The sequence below is a fragment of the Citrus clementina genome, unplaced genomic scaffold (genome assembly GCF_000493195.1).
Source record: "Citrus clementina cultivar Clemenules unplaced genomic scaffold, Citrus_clementina_v1.0 scaffold_3, whole genome shotgun sequence".
In the NCBI taxonomy this organism is placed as follows: Eukaryota; Viridiplantae; Streptophyta; class Magnoliopsida; order Sapindales; family Rutaceae; genus Citrus; species Citrus x clementina.
In genome coordinates this window covers 30308605-30332586 of record NW_006262339.1, presented here as the reverse complement: position 1 = coordinate 30332586, position 23982 = coordinate 30308605, and the positions used below count along the sequence as shown (strand labels likewise).

At 36.0% G+C, this 23982-nt stretch overlaps 1 protein-coding gene across 1 annotated transcript in view; it reads left to right on the top strand.

The window, feature by feature from the left end:
- Positions 1–1562: 1562 nt before the first annotated feature.
- Positions 1563–23982, top strand: part of LOC112099843 (RNA-dependent RNA polymerase 1-like) — a 23942-nt gene continuing 1522 nt past the window's right edge. Inside the window, 8 exon segments of the mRNA XM_024187341.1 lie at positions 1563–2081; positions 2298–2541; positions 5486–5529; positions 9558–9573; positions 22740–22790; positions 22793–23452; positions 23455–23595; positions 23598–23982. The exon segment at positions 23598–23982 is cut by the window's right edge and continues 219 nt beyond it. Of these exon segments, the coding sequence (XP_024043109.1) occupies positions 1563–2081; positions 2298–2541; positions 5486–5529; positions 9558–9573; positions 22740–22790; positions 22793–23452; positions 23455–23595; positions 23598–23982 (2060 nt within the window).

The window sequence follows — 23982 nt, the reverse complement described above, 5'->3', positions numbered from 1 at the left end:
TTGTGGAGAATTCCGAGGGGTCAAAAGCCCTATTCATTAGTAAAAGTGGTGCCGGTTCAATGAGATTCAAATAAGAGTTCGAACGACAGTTTTGTCTTCCGAATTCTGGCAATTCGCAAAGCAACAAAGCCCAAAACAAAATCCATCATGCAAAATTCCTCCTAATAAGCCCACTTTTACGTTTCAAAGCATAATTATTTTAATTTTTGAAATTTTTAAGAGTAAAATTGAAAAAATTGATTAGTTAATTCCTCAAGTACTCATTTTCTTGAATTTGCGTGGATAATTCTAAAATAGTGATTCGATTTTATTGATAAAAGTTGAGGAGTGGATTACATTTTTTCTTCCTTTTTACCTTGACGAGTAGTTGTTGATTTCCAAGTGATTAAAGAAAAAAATTAGAGGAAGAGTAATTTATATATCTACTAAAAATATGTACATACTTAATCTGAATCATGTTGCAGAAGTGTTTTTATTAAAAACAAATATTAAAAAAATTGAAAATAATAACAATTATTTAAAAATATACAAATTCTGTCATAAATCTTATTCGATAGCTTATTTAGCTTATTCAGTATCTTAATTGACTACTATATTATATCTCAATGAAGGGAGACACACTTGCTTAGCACATTTAATTTGCATGTGAATTACGAAATACAAATGTCATAAAGTGTATGGAGGACTTTACTCCTATTGGATATAGCTTAGCTTCTATGAACCTGATTAATCAAACAATAGTGCTTTCTACTTTTACTTGGCATGCAAGCTTGTTTCCACTCTCCTTCCCTATCATGCCATTGGGGGACATATTTCAAAAGTATCTATCCACGTCTCATCATTCTCCCTTCTTGAAGCAGCTAAGGTCTCACTCTCCTTCCCTATCATGCCATTGGGGAGCCGTATATTTTCGTTATTACCTTTTCGTTTTTGCTAGCATTAAAATATATGTTTCCTGTAGAAAGCATCTTGCTGATGTGGATGTTGATTGTTTTGTGCATGAAACTATGGAATCTTATGAAGACACCATAGACACACGATGACTCATTCTAACTCGGTGTGACCCAGTGTGTTGAACTAAAACTAACTATTCCAGGGGAAAAAACTCATGTCAGCCAATGAGATGTCAAAACGTGTCAGTCACATGGGAGTTTGGGTGCTAACTTAAGCAGCTACACTGTCAATGGGGCCCGAAGGTCATAGTCAAGTCAGCTTATATGACAAGTTTCCTAGTATTGAAACTGAAGACCAAGAATGGCGGCATTAATGAGCTTTTCAGTCTATATATTATATACCTTCCTTGATCACCATTTGTTTCTCACGGAGCTAGTTAGTGTTTATTGACATCTCTTGCTGCAAGCTTCTGTGAGTAATCACTCTTTTCTAGTAACTCCTTTGCTTATTTTATATTTGGTTTTGAATTTTTTTTACATCCTAATTATATATTTCTATATGAGCATACGTTGCCTTTTATTGCTAATTGATTTCGTAAGTTGGTGTTGTATGAGTTGCAAACTTCAATAAAGTACAATTGAAACTGCAGTTGAAATTGTTTAGCCGAAATGGCTAAGAAGATCAGTTTGTATGGATTTGCTTCACATGTGTCTGCCAGAGCTGTGAAGGAATTTCTGGAGGGACACACCGGTGAAGGAACTGTTTCCGATGTAGAAGTTGGACAAAATAAAGGTTCAAGAGCACATGCTATAGTCGAGTTCACAACTGTGAAGGCTGCAGAACTCATCAAGTGCTTGGCTAGTGTGCGTCTGTCCTACGGGAATTCTTATCTGAAAGCTTCCGATGCACAGAGAAGGACCCCACATTATGCAAAGAGAGGGATCCCGCATTATCAGTTGGGAGATGATCTGAAGTTGAATTTTGGATGCCATATTTCCAAGGACAAGTTTTCTGTGCTCTGGTCACAGGAAAATGTTTCTGTGAAACTGTGTTCGGACATCAGAAAATTTGAGTTCTTTCTGTCATATGAATCTGTGGATTATAAGCTTGAGCTATCCTATGAAAGCATTTGGCAGATTGAGCTACACCGCCCCCGTGGTCACCCTGCGAAGTATCTTGTCATTCAGGTTTGTATTTTGCATTACAACTAATTAATATGAAGTCGTTTTCTAGAGAAGAGTCACCCTATGCAATTAATGTCATATATAAAGAAAAAATGCCTTTTTGCAAATTGATCACTTACAATAAAGCTATAACTTCAATACGGTGATGTATGATTGATCAGTTTACTTCCTTCAAATGTTAGAAGCTAAAAGCTTCTACTCTTTGTTTTCTGTTCCCAGTTATATGGCGTTCCTATGATTTACGAGAACGAAATCCACCGAGTTCGCGAAGTTGATTTTGCTCCGTCATCAAGCATTGAACAATCTTCTGATATATGTTTGGAACTTCCAAGCAGGGCCCATATTCCGAAAGCTTTGAAAGATTTCTGTTACTACAAAGAAAGTCCAGTCCAGTTCACTCTAGTACCAGGTTCTGTATTCTCTTGCAACTCTGATCTTGTCCCTATGACCCACGGAAAGAAAAAGGACAAGAAGAGGAAAAGAAAACGAAAGGCATCTATTAATAAAGTCAATAAGGATGCTGTTAATTGCTTTTTCTGCAAGAACAAAGGACACATGAAGAAGGCTTGCCCCAAATACAAGACTTGGGTTGTAAAAGAAAGGTAATCCTATATCTCTAGTGTGGTACGAATCTAATATGGTATAAGTTTCTCGAAACACTTGGCGGATTGACTCTGGTTCTAAAATCCATGTTGCTAATGTCATGCGGGGCTTCTAGAACCAATGGAAACTAGTGAACAATGAACGTACAATATATTCAGGGAATAAGATGCCTTCGTATGTAGAAGCTATGAGCACCTACGGACTTGTTCTTAATTCTAGCTTTGTTTAAATTCTGATTAAATATTTTAATTCTATCATTTTCTAGAAACCTTATCACTGTTTCAAAACCTTTACCTCTTGGTTTCAATTTTAATTTCACCGGAACATCTTTTCATTTGTTTAAAGACTCTGTTGTTGTTGGTGGTGGTGGAATTTTAGATGATGGTTTATTTAAACTTTATTTAAATCCTACTTTTGATTATAAATCTATGACTTTGCATGGTAATATTAGTATAAATAGAGGTGTTTTAAACGGGAAATCCTCCATGTTATGGCATAGAAGATTAGACCACATCTTCATTGAACAAATCAAAAGATTAGTAAAGGATGGCATCCTTGAGACTCTTGACTTTACTGATTTTGATATTTGTGTGGATTGCATTATGGGAAAGAATACCAACAAGACAAAAAAAAGTGCTAAGAGGAGTTTTGACATATTAGAAGTCATACACACCGACATTTATGGCCATTTTCATAAGTGTGCTCAAATGGCCAGAAATGTTTTGTCTCTTTCATTGATTATTATTCATTATATATGTATCTATACTCTCTTTATGATAAAGGTGAAGCACTAGCTGCTTTTATAAAGTAAAAGCAGAGAAATAATTAGGAAAACAAATTAAAATTGTCAGATCAGATAGAGGTGGAGAATATTACAGTCGGTACATGGGATCAGGACAAAGATTATGTTCATTTGCTAGGTTTATAGAGGAAGAAGGTATAATTGCTCAATACACAATGTTAGGCTCGTCATATGAAAATGGTGTAGCAGAAAGACGAAACTAAACATTAATGGACACAGTTCAGATATGATAAGCAACTCTAGTCTCCCATTATCCTTGTGGAGTGAAGCTCTAAAAACTATTTTATATGTATTAAATAGAGTTCCAACAAAGGTTGTTCCTAAAACACCTTTTGAAGTATGGAAGGTTGGAAACCTAAATTACAACATGTGCATGAATAGGGTTGTCCCGCTTAAGTTAGAATATACAATCCATAAGAGAAAAAGCTGGACTGAAAGACAGTTAGTGGTTTTTTCATTGGCTATGCGGAAAGATCTATGAGATATAGATTTTATTATCTATCCCATAATTCTGAAATTATAAAAGTAAAAATGCATGTTTGCTAAAGAATGGTATAGACAATGGAACTAGTCAACTTTGAAACTTAGTTTTTGAGCTAGATCCAAGTTTAAAACCTACTCTTGAATCTTCAGAAAAATTAATTGTAATTCAAGATAATTATCAAGAGTTATAAGATTATCAACAACCAATTCCTGTAGAGCCGCATCATGTAGAAAATAATCTTGAAGATCCAATTATTCAAGATCCACCTCAAGAGGATATTGATGTAACATTAAGAAGATCTACAATGATGAGAAAACCTGAAATTGCTTCTGATTATATTGTATACCTACAAGAATCTGACATTGTCATTGGTGTTGAAGATGACCCTACCACATTTTACTACTTGTGAGTTGTAGTAAATCCATGTTGTGGTATAATGCCATGAAGGATGAGATGGATTCAATGGCTAATAACCAAGTTTGGGATCTAGTAGAGTTGCCTAAAAGATGAAAAGACATTGGCTATAATTGGGTTTCTAAAACCAAAAGAAATTCATCAGGCAATATCGAAAGATGTAAGACTAGACTTGTGGTCAAGAGATTCACTTAGTAAGAAGGAATTGATTATCATGAAACTTTCTCTCAGTTTGTAATAAGGAATTTTTTTTTGGATAATCATGGTATTGTTGGCACATTTCATATAGAATTATATCAAATAGACATGAAAACTGCTTTCCTTAATGGAGATCTAAAGGAAGAGGTAGATCAACTGGAAGGGTTCATCTCAAGTAAAATAATCACTTGGTTTGTAAGCTTAAAAAATCTAAATACGGATTGAACATGCTTCCCGTCGATGGTATTTAATTTGTCTTCTTTTTGTTTAATTTTTTTCTTTTAAATAGCTTTGCTTTTAAATTAATACGAGTTTTTTGTTAATGAAAGTAACCGTAAGCAATTATTCGTAAAGAGTTGAGCTCTTAAAACCCTTCTAAGTCCTTATAAGTCATAACACCCTTTTTGAGTTTTATTTTCAAAAATACCCCTCGTTTAATATATAAAATACAAATACAAATTAATCATTTTCCATCAAATTTTACCCAAAAAAATTTCTTTTAAGTTTCATTTATGCATCTAAATCTTAAAATATTAAATTATTTCATTCTATTATACAGTTTATATCCCCATGACTCTAAGCTCTTTTACTTTTCTCAAAAAATAAATGATTTTTTCAATTAAATTTAAAATATAAATATATATCATGAAACGAGGTTGGTCTAAAACCTCTTAAATTAAAATTACCTAAATAATCAATAGGGGTTTCATGGAGAGTTTTAAGTGGTCAAAAGTCCTACTTATTGGTAAAAGTGGTGCCGTTTCAATGAGATTCAAATAGAGCCGAATAACAGATTTATTTTCCGGAATTGTCGCGACTCAGCAAAGCAACAAAAGCCATCATACGAAATTGCTCCTAATAAACCGACCTTTATTTTCGAAGCATAATTATTTTAATTTGAGATTTTTCAGAGTAAAATAAAATTAAAAATTGATTGTATAATTCCTCATGTACTCAATTTCTCAAATTTGCGGAGACAATTCTAAAATAGTGGTTTTCTTATGTTCATTAAACTGCTTCTTTTTTGGCTTGAAGATTAATTGTTGATTTCCAAGAGATTAATGAAAAAAATTAGAGGAAGAGTAATTTATATATCTACTAGAAATATGCACATATTTAATTTAAATCATGTTGTAGAAGTGTTTTTACTGAAAACAAAAATACACACACATAATTTGAAAAACAATAAGAATCATTTACAAATTACAAATATACAAATTTTGTCAAAAATCTAATTGGATAGCTGAATTAACTTATTCAATAGCTTAATTAGCTTAGGGAATTTAATTTGCAAATGAATTACGAAATGCAAATGTCATAAAGTGTATGGAATAATGAGGACTTTACTCCTATTGGATATAGCTTTAGCTTCTATGATCCTGACTAATCACACAGTGCTGTCTACTTCTACTTGGCATGCAAGTTTTGTTATTGTTTCCACAACTTTATGCAAACCGAAATATTTTTGAAGTATCTCATCATTCTCCCTTCTTCAAGAGGCTAAGGTCCCACTCTCTTTCCATATCATGCCATTTTTGTTTGGCGCCGCGGGGGGGGGGGGGGGGGCGCGCATATATTCTCATTCTCACTTTTCTGCTTTTTCCTAGCATTAAAATATATGTTTCTTGAATGAAAATTAATTTCGTGCAACACTTTTTCTCTTATCAAATCATTAAAATATGGCGGGAACATTCCAGAACTTTGCTAGCTGATCAATAATCTTGTGCCACCACCCAACAGAGAAAGTATCTTGCTGATGAGTATGTAAATGATTGATTGTTTATTGCATGAAACTATGGAGACTGTCGCACTGGAAAAATGCATGAATGATTACTTTAACTGAAGAATCTTACCGAAGACACTATAGAGACAACATGACACTTTCTAACTTGGTCCGACCCAATGAGTTCAATTAAAACTAACCATTTCATGGGACAAAACTCATGCTAGCCTATGAGATGTCGAAACGTGTCAGTCGCTTGGGAATTTGGGTGCTAACTTAGGCAGCTACACAATCAATGTGGCCCGACGATCATACCCAAGTCAGCTTATGCGACAAGTTTACCAGTATTGAAAACTGAAGACCAAGATCAGGGCATTAATGAGCTCTATCTATCTATTTATACCTTCCTTGATCACCATTTGTTTCTCACAAAGCTAGTTCGTGTTTATTGATATCTGTTGCTGCAAGCTTCTGTGAGTAATCACTCTTTTCTAGTAACTCATCCGCTTATTGTATTGGGTTTTGAATTTGCTTTCTGTCGTAATTATATATTTCTGTATGAGCATGTGTGATACGCCACTTTTTGAGCGAGTGCAGGCTCCAATCGATTTGGAAGAGAGATTGAACAGAGAAGAAATGAAGCAGGGGAATTACAGAGAAAAGAAAGGAGGCGAAATTGAGAAGAAGAAGACAAATGATATTTTTCCTTGAATGACCTCACGGGTCCCTTGACAGTACAAATATATTCTTGCCTTCCAAAACATCCAAGCACCCTTAACTAACTAATGGAATAAAATTGATAATAACAACAAAACAATAATTGAAAACAGAACAATATTCGTTACTCTGATATCTCAAGCATTCTCGAACATTCTTCAAACGACAGAGTTTTTGAGCCATCCTTGTTTCTTTCTCGCGCGAGCTGGACCTGTCCTGGGATGCTCTCTAGCTTGAGTCTCTGTTAGAGTGCAATTTATGCACTAGTTTTGCATTATTTACTTCCCTTAATATCAATGTTTTGCACTTAATAATAGTGATTTACTTGTGTTTTACTTTTGTAGGTGCAATTCTATTGATTGATGATAAAATTGAGCTATAAGATGATGTTTAAGGATGATTGTTCTCTTGGAGAAATTATGAGCGTCAGAAGAACTTTGTTGATAAGGCGTGGGCGCGTGCTGTCAACTGCGGACCTGCAGTTTTTAGTTTAACGTGTTTTGTATTTTTGGTTATTTTTGTAATTACGAATTTAATATTTCAGATATTAGGATTTTATTTTAAATAGAATTCTAAAAGAGAAGAGAGAAAAAGTATTTAAGGGAGGAATCTATTGTGAAAAAGGGGGATTTTGGATTGGAGAAAAAGAAACCCTAGATCTAATTTTTCTCTTCTCTCTATGAGGAACTAAACCCATTTTTCTGGTTGAAGGTTAATGAAGCTTTGATTCATCACTACTGTGAGATCTTTCTTGTGCTTTAATTGTTTTATTACTTTTTGGGTATTTGTTTATTCTCTGAATTATTTTCATGATTATGTTTGTTAATTAGGTAATTGGCCACTATTTTATTATCAACTTAATCTATTGTCAATTAAAGGATTCATCGTATGAAGAATTTAATGTTTGTGACAAATAACATAGCAGAGAGTTGTGTTGTGAGAATAAACAATCTAATTTAAATGAATCATCATATGTGTTGATTAGGATTTGGGTCTCTCTGGTTTTTCAGGCTGTCAATTGATTAAATTCTATGATCGTATCTAGGGTTGTCTATTGATTAGGGAAATAACCAACGGTCGTACCTTGGTTATCGACTAGTTAAGGAGAGATTGGCTATTAGAGGGTCTCAGTAGCTATAACCGGTCTATTCATGAGTAATAATAATCTATATTTGAATCAATGATCAGTAGTCGAATCAAGCTGAGTTAATTCCTTCAACCAGAGCTTTCTCCAATTTGAATTACAACTTTAATTTGCATTCTTATTATTTTAATTTGATTTTTATTATTGTCAACAAAACCCCCATTTTATGTTTTGCATTTTAAAAGGATTTAAATAATTACCGATCTCTGTGGACACGACCCTGCTCAATCACTATACACAATTTATTTAGAGTAGGAATTTATTTTTGTTGGCTTCGACACCCATCAAATTTTGGCGCCGTTGCCGGGGATTGGTGTCATTTATTTAATCCTTTTTACGTTTTACTTGGTGTATGGTTCGTTCTTCTCGTACAGGTACACTTTCGTTTGATCCTGAAATTGAGAAGACAGCTCGCCAGCTGAGACAGCAGACGAAGCGAGCTAAGCAACGATCCTCGTCGCCTTTGCTTTCTGAAACAGATACGGTGCCTGATTTAGTTGAATCATCTAGCGATTCAGAAGAACAAGTGATGGATAGACCTGCACCTGTAGAAAGAACTCTTAGAGAGTTAGCTGAACCAGACTTGAATCAACAACCACTCTGCATTCAATATGTAGACTTGGAGGTAAATTTTGAATTAAAGTCTGGTCTTATTCATTTATTACCCAAGTTTCATGGTTTTGCAGGTGAAGATCCTCATAAACATCTTAAGGAGTTTCATGTTGTGTGTTCAAGTATGAGACCACAAGGTGTGACTGAAGAGCAGATTAAGCTGCGTGCTTTTCCGTTCTCTGTAGATGGGCTAGCTAAAGATTGGTTGTACTACTTGCCTCCTGGATCAATTACAACGTGGAATGGTTTGAAGAAGCAGTTCCTTGAGAAGTACTTTCCTGCTTCAAGAGCTGCCAACATCAGAAAAGATATTTGTGGGATCAGACAACTTCCTGGGGAGACTTTATATGAGTATTGGGAGCGATTCAAACAATTGTGTGCCAGCTGTCCTCAGCATCAAATTTCTGATCAACTTCTTATTCAATATTTTTACGAAGGACTGTCATTGATGGATAGGAGTATGATAGATGCTGCTAGTGGAGGCGTGTTGGTGAACAAGACCCCTACTCAAGCAAGGGAGTTGATATCAAATATGGCTGCCAATGCACAACAATTTAGCAGCAGGCAAGAGCTCACTTCAAGGAAGGTGAATGAGGTAAATATTTCTTCTGTTGAACAACGTTTAGATAAACTTACTTCTCTTGTGGAAAAGTTTGTTGTAGGTAATGTGCAGCAGGTGAAGACTTGTGGTATATGTTACAATATGGGTCATTCAACTGATATGTGTCCTACACTTCAAGAAGAACCCATTGAACAAGCCAATGCAGTTGGAGGATTTCCAGGCATGCCTCAGAGGAGGTATGATCCTTATGCACAAACATACAATCCGGGATGGAAGGATCATCCCAACTTCAGCTATGGAGTTAGACCGTCAGGATTCCCACAACAGTATCCACCAAGACAACCAGCACCTCCACAGTCAAACTCCAAGTCAGGTATATCTCTTGAAGAAATTGTTAAATCACTTGCGACTAACACTCAACAATTTCAGCAGGCAACTACAGCAAGCATTCAGAACTTGGAGAACCAAATGAGTCAATTGGCGACTACAGTGAGCCGTCTGGAGTCTCAAGTATTAGGGAGATTGCCTTCACAATCTGAGGTGAATCCAAAGCAAAACGTTAGTGCTGTCATCCTTAGAAGTGGGAAAGAGTTGCAAGAGCCTAGTAAGAAAGTGACAAAGTATGTAGAAGATGAGCTTGAGAAGAATGAATTGATGCCTCAATCTCAAGATGCGCAACCCACAAGAGCGAAACCCCTACCTATTGTGATACCTCCTCCTTTTCCAAGCCGGTTTGCAAAATCCAAAAAGGAGGAACAAGAGAAAGACATCCTTGAGACATTTCGCAAGGTTGAGGTAAATATTCCTTTATTAGATGCTATAAAACAAATACCTCGATATGCTAAAGTCCTTAAGGAACTGTGCACCTCCAAGAGAAAATTAAGAGGAGATGAAAAAGTTCACATGGGGGAGAATGTTTCAGCAGTTCTCCAAAAGAAACTACCTCCTAAGTGCAAGGATCCAGGTATGTTTACTATCCCTTGTAAAATTGGTAGTGTTAGAGTTGAAAAGGCTTTGTTAGATCTAGGAGCTTCTATTAATGTCATGCCTCGTTCCATTTATTCATCTTTGAATATTGGTCCATTAAAAGAAACTGGTGTGATAATTCAACTAGCTGACAGGTCTAATGCATATCCTGATGGGGTATTAGAAGATGTCTTAGTACAAGTTAATGAGTTGGTTTTTCCTGCTGATTTTTATGTACTTGATATGGAAGATGATAACTCCTCTAATTCTGTGCCAATTTTACTAGGAAGACCTTTTCTTAAGACTGCTAGGACTAAAATGGATATACATAAAGGGACTCTCACTATGGAGTTTGATGGAGAGGTTATAGAATTCAATATGAATGATGCCATGAAATATCCTAGTGAGGAACATTCGGTATTTTCTGTGGATGTTATTAACCTTATAGCGCAGGAAATTTTTTACAAGGAAAAGACGAAGACATTTCATGATAGAATGATTTTGAGAAAGGAGTTCTCTGTTGGTCAAAAAGTTCTTCTTTTTCATTCTAAACTTAAACTTTTTCCGGGTAAATTACGTTCTTGTTGGGTTGGACCTTTTATTGTTACTAATGTTTTTCCTCATGGTGCAGTTGAGATTCGGAGCCCGACCTCTGACAGAGTTCTTAAGGTTAATGGTCATCGCTTAAAACCTTTTTATGAAGGTTTTTCGGTGAATATTGTGGAGGATGTGGCTCTCGAAAGTCCAAATTATGGAGATTGATGCATAAATGTGTCTAGCCAAAGACATAAAACAAAGGCGCTTTTTGGGAGGCAACCCAAGTGATTTATTTATTTTGGTTTTTGTTATATCTTCTTTTAATTTTGATTCAAATTTTTTTAAATAATGTGTTTGCTTATTTTGGTCAGAAGAAAATTTTTGATAAGGCGTGCCCACGTCTTAACTAATAAGTACTTCTGTAATTTTTAAAGTAAAACAGTTTTAAGGCGAGCCCACGTGCTTATTAGAAAAGTACTTCTGAAATTTTTAGTGTCTCAAAGTGATTCATCACTAAAAAAAAAAAAAAAATATTTAATTTTAATTGATTTTATTTAATTTAATTTTATTTATTTATTTCTTTTGTTCTTTCTTTTATATATATATATATATATATATTTATTTAAAAAAAAATCAAAAAAAAATCATTAAAAATAAAAAAAAAATTTACTGTTCACAAAATCCCTAATTTTCCAGAAATTGTTTTCTTCTCCAGCCGTTTGCAGCACGCCAGCAGCAAACCAGCCAGCCGGAGAATGCAGCATCAGTCGCGCGCAACGCAAGCACCAGCAACGAGCACGCCCCGCAACGCAACTCAGAACCAGCTCTCGCGCGCAACAGTCCCGCAGCAACACAGCCACGCAGCAGCTCTCGCGCGCAACGCAGCCACGCAGACAGCATCCTGCACGCAACCAGCAGTGCGCAACCAGCCCTAAGCCGCGCAGCAAGCTCCAGCCGAGCACGCAACGCAACAAGCGTCACCAGCGCGCGCACCAGCAATCCCCCAGCGCGCAGCAACAGCCGCAGCACGCAGATCCAGCGTCACCAGTTCGCAGCATCAGTCCCATCCGCGCGCAACTGAACCACCAGCCGTGTACCCGCAAGCTCTAGTCGAGCAGCAATAGTCCGCAACCAGCCTACGACCTGCATTCCAGCCGCGTGAATCGAAATCCGTGACAAGATGGAGCAGAATTTGGCCGCATACTTCAAGAGTGTGGGATTTATCCCACCATTCCCGCCAAGCCCATAGACGTTATGAGGATCAAAGCTCACAATTCAGGGAAGTTTTTGCCTTTAATCTTTTATCCTTACGCTTTAATTTTTATGTGAGCTTTGATTATCTTACATTGGGGACAATGTAAGTTATTGGTGTGGGGGAGGGATTTTTGCATTATTGATGCCTGGAATTATTATTTTCACTCTACTCATCTATTTTCATTCTACTCATCCTTAAATGATTTTGGAGTTAGTATGCTTCATATATTATTATTTTTCTTTTCTTTTCTTTCTCATTACTTTTTTCCCATCTATCTCAAATTATTTACATCTATTTTTATTCTATCATACTCTCTCATCACTCACATTTTATCTTTCACTTTTCATATTACTACATACATCTTTCTCACTTCTTATCATTTTTACCTTTCCTTCACTCATACCTTCTTCCCATTCTACACCACTATTGATGGTTGATTCATTTGAAGAGTGTACATGATTTGATGGCAAATTTACCAACTTTGTGAGGATTTGAGCCTATGAGCAACCACTTTGCTCTAATTATTTTTATTATGTGAATATCAATCTTAGTTTGTTTATTCTAGAACTTGCTTTGTTATACATGTTGAAGCCACATTACGGGATTTTTTGCATTAAAATGATAAGGGCAAACCATTTACCATTTTTCTATTCTTGCATTTTCTTTTTTTTTCTCTACCCGAAGACCTTGATTTACTATCTTTGTTTGAGCCTTAACCATTACCCATCTAATTCTCTCCGTCTACTTAACCATTTTTCTTCTTTTTGAGCCTCAATTTAAGGAGATTTTTGGACTCATTGTGTGGATATATTTTGTATATATTTTGTTGCTCTTTCTACCTTGTATTAAAGTTTCTCAATTAGATCAACAAGCATTATGCTTGAATTAAATTGTGCAAGGTTCATTTCTTTTGTTTGATTCAAAAAAAAAAAGGAAAAAGAGAAAAAAAAATAGAAAAAGAAAAATCGAAAAAAAAAAATCAAAAAAAAAGAGAAAAAGAAGAAAAAAAAATGTTTACATTCGTGGTGACTTGAGTAGAAATAAGCATTTTGATATCATAAGTTCATTCAATGAGTTCATTCTTCTCATTTTGATCTCTTTTTCTTTCATAGACCTTTCTTTTTCATTTAACCTATTTAACCCCATTACAACCCTTTTAAGACCCTTAGATTTTTGCATTTTATTCATGTTTTGTGGATTGAGATGTGATATATGAGCAAGCTTATGGTAATAGCATTCTTTGATTTGATTTGAGTGCATAAATGATACCCTAAACACTTTGAGTGCATGGAGTGAAGTCATTGAGAGGGTTATTAAATCTTGTTGCACTTGAATTTTGAATGGATCTTCTTGGTGGTTGAATGTTCTTATTCTATCTTATGAGATTCTATGCTTTAAAAATCCTTGTCTCTCGAATGTTGATCGACTTAATTTCTTGAGGTATGCTTGCTTAAAATTGTTTTTGGATGAGTTGAGATGAGAATTTAGTGGAGATTTGAGATTAGTCTTGAGTTATATGCTTGAGGACAAGCATCATCTTGGTGTGGGGGAATTTGTTAGAGTGCAATTTATGCACTAGTTTGCATTATTTACTTCCCTTAATATCAATGTTTTGCACTTAATAATAGTGATTTACTTGTGTTTTACTTTTGTAGGTGCAATTCTATTGATTGATGATAAAATTGAGCTATAAGATGATGTTTAAGGATGATTGTTCTCTTGGAGAAATTATGAGCGTCAGAAGAACTTTGTTGATAAGGCGTGGGCGCGTGCTGTCAACTGCGGACCTGCAGTTTTTAGTTTAACGTGTTTTGTATTTTTGGTTATTTTTGTAATTACGAATTTAATATTTCAGATATTAGGATTTTATTTTAAATAGAATTCTAAAAGAGAAGAGAGAAAAAGTATTTAAGGGAGGAATCTATTGTGAAAAAGGGGGATTTTGGATTGGAGAAAAAGAAACCCTAGATCTAATTTTTCTCTTCTCTCTATGAGGAACTAAACCCATTTTTCTGGTTGAAGGTTAATGAAGCTTTGATTCATCACTACTGTGAGATCTTTCTTGTGCTTTAATTGTTTTATTACTTTTTGGGTATTTGTTTATTCTCTGAATTATTTTCATGATTATGTTTGTTAATTAGGTAATTGGCCACTATTTTATTATCAACTTAATCTATTGTCAATTAAAGGATTCATCGTATGAAGAATTTAATGTTTGTGACAAATAACATAGCAGAGAGTTGTGTTGTGAGAATAAACAATCTAATTTAAATGAATCATCATATGTGTTGATTAGGATTTGGGTCTCTCTGGTTTTTCAGGCTGTCAATTGATTAAATTCTATGATCGTATCTAGGGTTGTCTATTGATTAGGGAAATAACCAACGGTCGTACCTTGGTTATCGACTAGTTAAGGAGAGATTGGCTATTAGAGGGTCTCAGTAGCTATAACCGGTCTATTCATGAGTAATAATAATCTATATTTGAATCAATGATCAGTAGTCGAATCAAGCTGAGTTAATTCCTTCAACTAGAGCTTTCTCCAATTTGAATTACAACTTTAATTTGCATTCTTGTTATTTTAATTTGATTTTTATTATTGTCAACAATTCCCCTATTTTACGTTTTACGTTTCAAAAAGATTTAATTAATTACCGATCTCTGTGGACACGACCCTGCTCAATCACTATACACAATTTATTTAGAGTAGGAATTTATTTTTGTTGGCTTCGACACCCATCAAATTTTGGCGCCGTTGCCGGGGATTGGTGTCATTTATTTAATCCTTTTTACGTTTTACTTGGTGTATGGTTCGTTCTTCTCGTACAGGTACACTTTCGTTTGATCCTGAAATTGAGAAGACAGCTCGCCAGCTGAGACAGCAGACGAAGCGAGCTAAGCAACGATCCTCGTCGCCTTTGCTTTCTGAAACAGATACGGTGCCTGATTTAGTTGAATCATCTAGCGATTCAGAAGAACAAGTGATGGATAGACCTGCACCTGTAGAAAGAACTCTTAGAGAGTTAGCTGAACCAGACTTGAATCAACAACCACTCTGCATTCAATATGTAGACTTGGAGGTAAATTTTGAATTAAAGTCTGGTCTTATTCATTTATTACCCAAGTTTCATGGTTTTGCAGGTGAAGATCCTCATAAACATCTTAAGGAGTTTCATGTTGTGTGTTCAAGTATGAGACCACAAGGTGTGACTGAAGAGCAGATTAAGCTGCGTGCTTTTCCGTTCTCTGTAGATGGGCTAGCTAAAGATTGGTTGTACTACTTGCCTCCTGGATCAATTACAACGTGGAATGGTTTGAAGAAGCAGTTCCTTGAGAAGTACTTTCCTGCTTCAAGAGCTGCCAACATCAGAAAAGATATTTGTGGGATCAGACAACTTCCTGGGGAGACTTTATATGAGTATTGGGAGCGATTCAAACAATTGTGTGCCAGCTGTCCTCAGCATCAAATTTCTGATCAACTTCTTATTCAATATTTTTACGAAGGACTGTCATTGATGGATAGGAGTATGATAGATGCTGCTAGTGGAGGCGTGTTGGTGAACAAGACCCCTACTCAAGCAAGGGAGTTGATATCAAATATGGCTGCCAATGCACAACAATTTAGCAGCAGGCAAGAGCTCACTTCAAGGAAGGTGAATGAGGTAAATATTTCTTCTGTTGAACAACGTTTAGATAAACTTACTTCTCTTGTGGAAAAGTTTGTTGTAGGTAATGTGCAGCAGGTGAAGACTTGTGGTATATGTTACAATATGGGTCATTCAACTGATATGTGTCCTACACTTCAAGAAGAACCCATTGAACAAGCCAATGCAGTTGGAGGATTTCCAGGCATGCCTCAGAGGAGGTATGATCCTTATGCACAAACATACAATCCGGGATGGAAGGATCATCCCAACTTCAGCTATGGAGTTAGACCGTCAGGATTCCCACAACAGTATCCACCAAGACAACCAGCACCTCCACAGTCAAACTCCAAGTCAGGTATATCTCTTGAAGAAATTGTTAAATCACTTGCGACTAACACTCAACAATTTCAGCAGGCAACTACAGCAAGCATTCAGAACTTGGAGAACCAAATGAGTCAATTGGCGACTACAGTGAGCCGTCTGGAGTCTCAAGTATTAGGGAGATTGCCTTCACAATCTGAGGTGAATCCAAAGCAAAACGTTAGTGCTGTCATCCTTAGAAGTGGGACGGAGTTGCAAGAGCCTAGTAAGAAAGTGACAAAGCATGTAGAAGATGAGCTTGAGAAGAATGAATTAATGCCTCAATCTCAAGATGCACAACCCACCAAAACGAAATCCCTACCTATTGTGATACCTCCTCCTTTTCCAAGCCGATTTGCAAAATCCAAGAAGGAGGAACAAGAGAAAGACATCCTTGAGACATTTCGCAAGGTTGAGGTAAATATTCCTTTATTAGATGCTATAAAACAAATACCTCGATATGCTAAAGTCCTTAAGGAACTGTGCACCTCCAAGAGAAAATTAAGAGGAGATGAAAAAGTTCACATGGGGGAGAATGTTTCAGCAGTTCTCCAAAAGAAACTACCTCCTAAGTGCAAGGATCCAGGTATGTTTACTATCCCTTGTAAAATTGGTAGTGTTAGAGTTGAAAAGGCTTTGTTAGATCTAGGAGCTTCTATTAATGTCATGCCTCGTTCCATTTATTCATCTTTGAATATTGGTCCATTAAAAGAAACTGGTGTGATAATTCAACTAGCTGACAGGTCTAATGCATATCCTGATGGGGTATTAGAAGATGTCTTAGTACAAGTTAATGAGTTGGTTTTTCCTGCTGATTTTTATGTACTTGATATGGAAGATGATAACTCCTCTAATTCTGTCCCAATTTTGCTAGGAAGACCTTTTCTTAAGACTGCTAGGACTAAAATGGATATACATAAAGGGACTCTCACTATGGAGTTTGATGGAGAGGTTATAGAATTCAATATGAATGATGCCATGAAATATCCTAGTGAGGAACATTCGGTATTTTCTGTGGATGTTATTAACCCTATAGCGCAGGAAATTTTTTACAAGGAAAAGACGAAGACATTTCATGATAGAATGATTTTGAGAAAGGAGTTCTCTGTTGGTCAAAAAGTTCTTCTTTTTCATTCTAAACTTAAACTTTTTCCGGGTAAATTACGTTCTTGTTGGGTTGGACCTTTTATTGTTACTAATGTTTTTCCTCATGGTGCAGTTGAGATTCGGAGCCCGACCTCTGACAGAGTTCTTAAGGTTAATGGTCATCGCTTAAAACCTTTTTATGAAGGATTTTCGGTGAATATTGTGGAGGATGTGGCTCTCGAAAGTCCAAATTATGGAGATTGATGCATAAATGTGTCTAGCCAAAGACATAAAACAAAGGCGCTTTTTGGGAGGCAACCCAAGTGATTTATTTATTTTGGTTTTTGTTATATCTTCTTTTAATTTTGATTCAAATTTTTTTAAATAATGTGTTTGCTTATTTTGGTCAGAAGAAAATTTTTGATAAGGCGTGCCCACGTCTTAACTAATAAGTACTTCTGTAATTTTTAAAGTAAAACAGTTTTAAGGCGAGCCCACGTGCTTATTAGAAAAGTACTTCTGAAATTTTTAGTGTCTCAAAGTGATTCATCACTAAAAAAAAAAAAAAAATATTTAATTTTAATTGATTTTATTTAATTTAATTTTATTTATTTATTTCTTTTGTTCTTTCTTTTATATATATATATATATATTTTTTTTTTTTTTAAAAAAAATCAAAAAAAAAATCATTGTTAAAAAAATAAAAAATAAAAAAAAAATTTACTGTTCACAAAATCCCTAATTTTCCAGAAATTGTTTTCTTCTCCAGCCGTTTGCAGCACGCCAGCAGCAAACCAGCCAGCTGGAGAATGCAGCATCAGTCGTGCGCAACGCAAGCACCAGCAACGAGCACGCCCCGCAACGCAACTCAGAACCAGCTCTCGCGCGCAACAGTCCCGCAGCAACACAGCCACGCAGCAGCTCTCGCGCGCAACGCAGCCACGCAGACAGCATCCTGCACGCAACCAGCAGTGCGCAACCAGCCCTAAGCCGCGCAGCAAGCTCCAGCCGAGCACGCAACGCAACAAGCGTCACCAGCGCGCGCACCAGCAATCCCCCAGCGCGCAGCAACAGCCGCAGCACGCAGATCCAGCGTCACCAGTTCGCAGCATCAGTCCCATCCGCGCGCAACTGAACCACCAGCCGTGTACCCGTAAGCTCCAGTCGAGCAGCAATAGTCCGCAACCAGCCTACGACCTGCATTCCAGCCGCGTGAATCGAAATCCGTGAGAAGATGGAGTAGAATTTGGCCGCATACTTCAAGAGTGTGGGATTTATCCCACCATTCCCGCCAAGCCCATAGACGTTATGAGGATCAAAGCTCACAATTCAGGGAAGTTTTTGCCTTTAATCTTTTATCCTTACGCTTTAATTTTTATGTGAGCTTTGATTATCTTACATTGGGGACAATGTAAGTTATTGGTGTGGGGGAGGGATTTTTGCATTATTGATGCCTGGAATTATTATTTTCACTCTACTCATCTATTTTCATTCTACTCATCCTTAAATGATTTTGGAGTTAGTATGCTTCATATATTATTATTTTTCTTTTCTTTTCTTTCTCATTACTTTTTTCCCATCTATCTCAAATTATTTACATCTATTTTTATTCTATCATACTCTTTCATCACTCACATTTTATCTTTCACTTTTCATATTACTACATACATCTTTCTCACTTCTTATCATTTTTACCTTTCCTTCACTCATACCTTCTTCCCATTCTACACCACTATTGATGGTTGATTCATTTGAAGAGTGTACATGATTTGATGGCAAATTTACCAACTTTGTGAGGATTTGAGCCTATGAGCAACCACTTTGCTCTAATTATTTTTATTATGTGAATATCAATCTTAGTTTGTTTATTCTAGAACTTGCTTTGTTATACATGTTGAAGCCACATTACGGGATTTTTTGCATTAAAATGATAAGGGCAAACCATTTACCATTTTTCTATTCTTGCATTTTCTTTTTTTTTCTCTACCCGAAGACCTTGATTTACTATCTTTGTTTGAGCCTTAACCATTACCCATCTAATTCTCTCCGTCTACTTAACCATTTTTCTTCTTTTTGAGCCTCAATTTAAGGAGATTTTTGGACTCATTGTGTGGATATATTTTGTATATATTTTGTTGCTCTTTCTACCTTGTATTAAAGTTTCTCAATTAGATTAACAAGCATTATGCTTGAATTAAATTGTGCAAGGTTCATTTCTTTTGTTTGATTCAAAAAAAAAAAGGAAAAAGAGAAAAAAAAATAGAAAAAGAAAAATCGAAAAAAAAAAATCAAAAAAAAAGAGAAAAAGAAGAAAAAAAAATGTTTACATTCGTGGTGACTTGAGTAGAAATAAGCATTTTGATATCATAAGTTCATTCAATGAGTTCATTCTTCTCATTTTGATCTCTTTTTCTTTCATAGACCTTTCTTTTTCATTTAACCTATTTAACCCCATTACAACCCTTTTAAGACCCTTAGATTTTTGCATTTTATTCATGTTTTGTGGATTGAGATGTGATATATGAGCAAGCTTATGGTAATAGCATTCTTTGATTTGATTTGAGTGCATAAATGATACCCTAAACACTTTGAGTGCATGGAGTGAAGTCATTGAGAGGGTTATTAAATCTTGTTGCACTTGAATTTTGAATGGATCTTCTTGGTGGTTGAATGTTCTTATTCTATCTTATGAGATTCTATGCTTTAAAAATCCTTGTCTCTCGAATGTTGATCGACTTAATTTCTTGAGGTATGCTTGCTTAAAATTGTTTTTGGATGAGTTGAGATGAGAATTTAGTGGAGATTTGAGATTAGTCTTGAGTTATATGCTTGAGGACAAGCATCATCTTGGTGTGGGGGAATTTGTTAGAGTGCAATTTATGCACTAGTTTTGCATTATTTACTTCCCTTAATATCAATGTTTTGCACTTAATAATAGTGATTTACTTGTGTTTTACTTTTGTAGGTGCAATTCTATTGATTGATGATAAAATTGAGCTATAAGATGATGTTTAAGGATGATTGTTCTCTTGGAGAAATTATGAGCGTCAGAAGAACTTTGTTGATAAGGCGTGGGCGCGTGCTGTCAACTGCGGACCTGCAGTTTTTAGTTTAACGTGTTTTGTATTTTTGGTTATTTTTGTAATTACGAATTTAATATTTCAGATATTAGGATTTTATTTTAAATAGAATTCTAAAAGAGAAGAGAGAAAAAGTATTTAAGGGAGGAATCTATTGTGAAAAAGGGGGATTTTGGATTGGAGAAAAAGAAACCCTAGATCTAATTTTTCTCTTCTCTCTATGAGGAACTAAACCCATTTTTCTGGTTGAAGGTTAATGAAGCTTTGATTCATCACTACTGTGAGATCTTTCTTGTGCTTTAATTGTTTTATTACTTTTTGGGTATTTGTTTATTCTCTGAATTATTTTCATGATTATGTTTGTTAATTAGGTAATTGGCCACTATTTTATTATCAACTTAATCTATTGTCAATTAAAGGATTCATCGTATGAAGAATTTAATGTTTGTGACAAATAACATAGCAGAGAGTTGTGTTGTGAGAATAAACAATCTAATTTAAATGAATCATCATATGTGTTGATTAGGATTTGGGTCTCTCTGGTTTTTCAGGCTGTCAATTGATTAAATTCTATGATCGTATCTAGGGTTGTCTATTGATTAGGGAAATAACCAACGGTCGTACCTTGGTTATCGACTAGTTAAGGAGAGATTGGCTATTAGAGGGTCTCAGTAGCTATAACCGGTCTATTCATGAGTAATAATAATCTATATTTGAATCAATGATCAGTAGTCGAATCAAGCTGAGTTAATTCCTTCAACTAGAGCTTTCTCCAATTTGAATTACAACTTTAATTTGCATTCTTGTTATTTTAATTTGATTTTTATTATTGTCAACAATTCCCCTATTTTACGTTTTACGTTTCAAAAAGATTTAATTAATTACCGATCTCTGTGGACACGACCCTGCTCAATCACTATACACAATTTATTTAGAGTAGGAATTTATTTTTGTTGGCTTCGACACCCATCAGTCTCATTCAAGGGTTGGGCTTCTTCCATTTCTGCAGGCTGGGTCTCTTCCCTTGCTGTCTCATTGAGCTCGATCTGATTCACAACAATGGGCCAAGTTGTATCAATGTGTTGCTTTTTATTGTTAATTGATTTCGTAATTGTATGAGTTGCTAGCTTCAATAATGTAAAATTGAAACTGCAGTTGAAATTGTTTAGACGAAATGGCTAAGATGATCATGTTGTATGGATTTGCTTCACTTGCGTCTCCCAAAGCCGTGAAGGAATTTCTGGAGGAACACACCGGTGAAGGAACTGTTTCTGGTGTAGAAGTTGGACAAAATAAAGGTTCAAGAGCACATGCGATAGTTGAGTTCACAACTGTGGAAGCTGCAGATTTCATCAAGTGCTTGGCTCGTGAGCGTCTGTCCTACGGGAATTCTTTTCTGAAAGCTTCCTCTGCAAAGAGAAGGACCCCGCATTTTGCAAAGAGGACCCCGCATTACAAGTTGGGTGGAGATCTGAAGTTGAATTTTGGATGCCAAATTTCCAAGGACAAGTTTTCTGTGTTCTGGTCACAGGAAAATGTTTCGGTGAAATTGTGTTCGGACCTCAGAAAGTTTGGGTTCTTTCTGTCATATGAATCTGTGGATTATAAGCTTGAGCTCTCCAATGAAAGCATTTGGCAGATTGAGCTACACCGGCCCAGTGGTCACTCGGTGAGGTACCTTGTCATTCAGGTTTTTGCATTACAACTAATTAATATGTTATCTTTTTTTCAGAATCACCTCATGTCATGTATTAACTTGTAAATTGATCACTTAAAATAAAGCTATAACTGCAATACCGTGATGTATGATTGATCAGTTTACTTCTTGCAAATGTTATAGCTGAAGCCTTGTTTTCTTTGCTTTCTGTTGCCAGTTATATAGATGAAGCTGAACATGAGTCAACTCATCTTGGAGTGCCAGCTGGAATGTTTCTGAATACAAGCCCAGCTGCTCACTTAGGAATTGTGATGAAATCAGCTCGTGCTAATCTGAAACATCCTGGCTGGCAAAACTGTTATGCAGAGCTTCCTCTACCGTTGATCAATTAGCTAGTTAGTTATTAATAGACGGTTGATATTCATTGTATTCCAGATTGTTAATTTAGCTCTTAGAGTTTGTTATTCCAATTGCACTGGCGTGATTACAGTTTGTTGATGAACTAGAAAATTCTAGGAGCTTCCATCCGAGCACTTAAAAAAACTAAGCTCAAACCATTTTGTATTCTGAAATCTCTGCTGAGATAATGAATTGCAATTTTCATCTTCTCTGTTAAAATCTTCAAAATCTAACTGATTTTACTTCATCATCAAGCATTGGACAATCTTCTGCTATATGTTTGGAACTTCCGAGCAGGGCTCTTATTCCGAAAGCTCTGAAAGATTTCTTTCACTACAAAGAAAGTCTAGTCCAGTTCACTCTACTGCCAGGTTTTGTATTCTCTTGCAACTCTGATCTTGTCCCCAATGATCAGTCCACCTCATGGGATTCTTTCGCTTGGTCGATCCAAGTAGAATCAGGATGGAAAACATGCTTTGGAGATGCTGTTTCATCTAAGAGAATGCTGCTATGACCCTGTAAGCTGGCTCAGAGAGCAATATAGGAAGCATGTCTCATCTGGGCAATTTCCTACTTCCCCTGCTGTTGCCTTAGATGGTGGGTTGATTTATGTAAACAAGATTCTGGTAACCCCATCTAAAGTTTATTTCTGTGGTCCAGAGATCAGTCTATCAAATCGTGTGGTACGAAGTTATCCTGATGAAATTGATAATTTTCTTCGTCTTTCTTTTGTTGATGAGGACTTGGGTAAGTTATATTCAACAGTTTTGTCTCCTCAGATATCTTCTACAAATGGAGAAAGGCGTACAAGAATTTATGAAAGAGTACTCTCAACTCTAAGAAATGGGATAGTCATCGGAGATAAGAAGTTTGAAACTCTTGCATTTTCAAATAGTCAAGAGAGAGAAAATTCTTTGTGGATGTTTGCTTCCAGGCCTGAGCTTACTGCAGCAGATATTCGAGAAAGAATGGGTGATTTTCGAGAGATAAAGAATGTTACAAAGTATGCTGCTAGACTTGGTCAGTCTTTCGCCTCATCTAGAGAGGCATTGCATGTTGATAGCAGTGATATCGAAATCATTCCTGATGTAGAGGTTGAGAATGATGGGTTTACATATTGTTTCTCGGAGATATAGGGAAAATATCTGCCGAATTAGCTGAAACTGTGGCTAAAAAATGTGGTTACGCGATTTATACTCCATCGGCATTTCAAATTCGATATGGCGGATACAAAGGTATTGTAGCGGTTGATCCAACTTCATCAACAAAGTTACATTGAGAAATAATATGTTCAAGTACAAATCGGAAAGCACAAGTTTAGACATTTTGGCAAATAGCAAGTATCAGAGAGAGGGCGTAGCACGATTACGATTAGATAATGTTTTTGAAAGGAAGCAGAGAGAGGTCGTAGCACGATTAGATGCCATTTTAACAGACTCTTCGAAGGTGCAGGAGGCACTGGAACTGATGTCTTCAGCGGAGAACACAAATGTTCTGAAGGAACTGCTTAACTGTGGTTATAAGCCTGATGCAGAACCGTTTCTATCAATGATGCCACAGACATTTCACGCATCAAATCTGTTGGAGCTGAGAACCAGAGCAAGGATATTTATTCAGAATGGACAAGCAATGATGGGATGTCTTGATGAAAAAGGCAC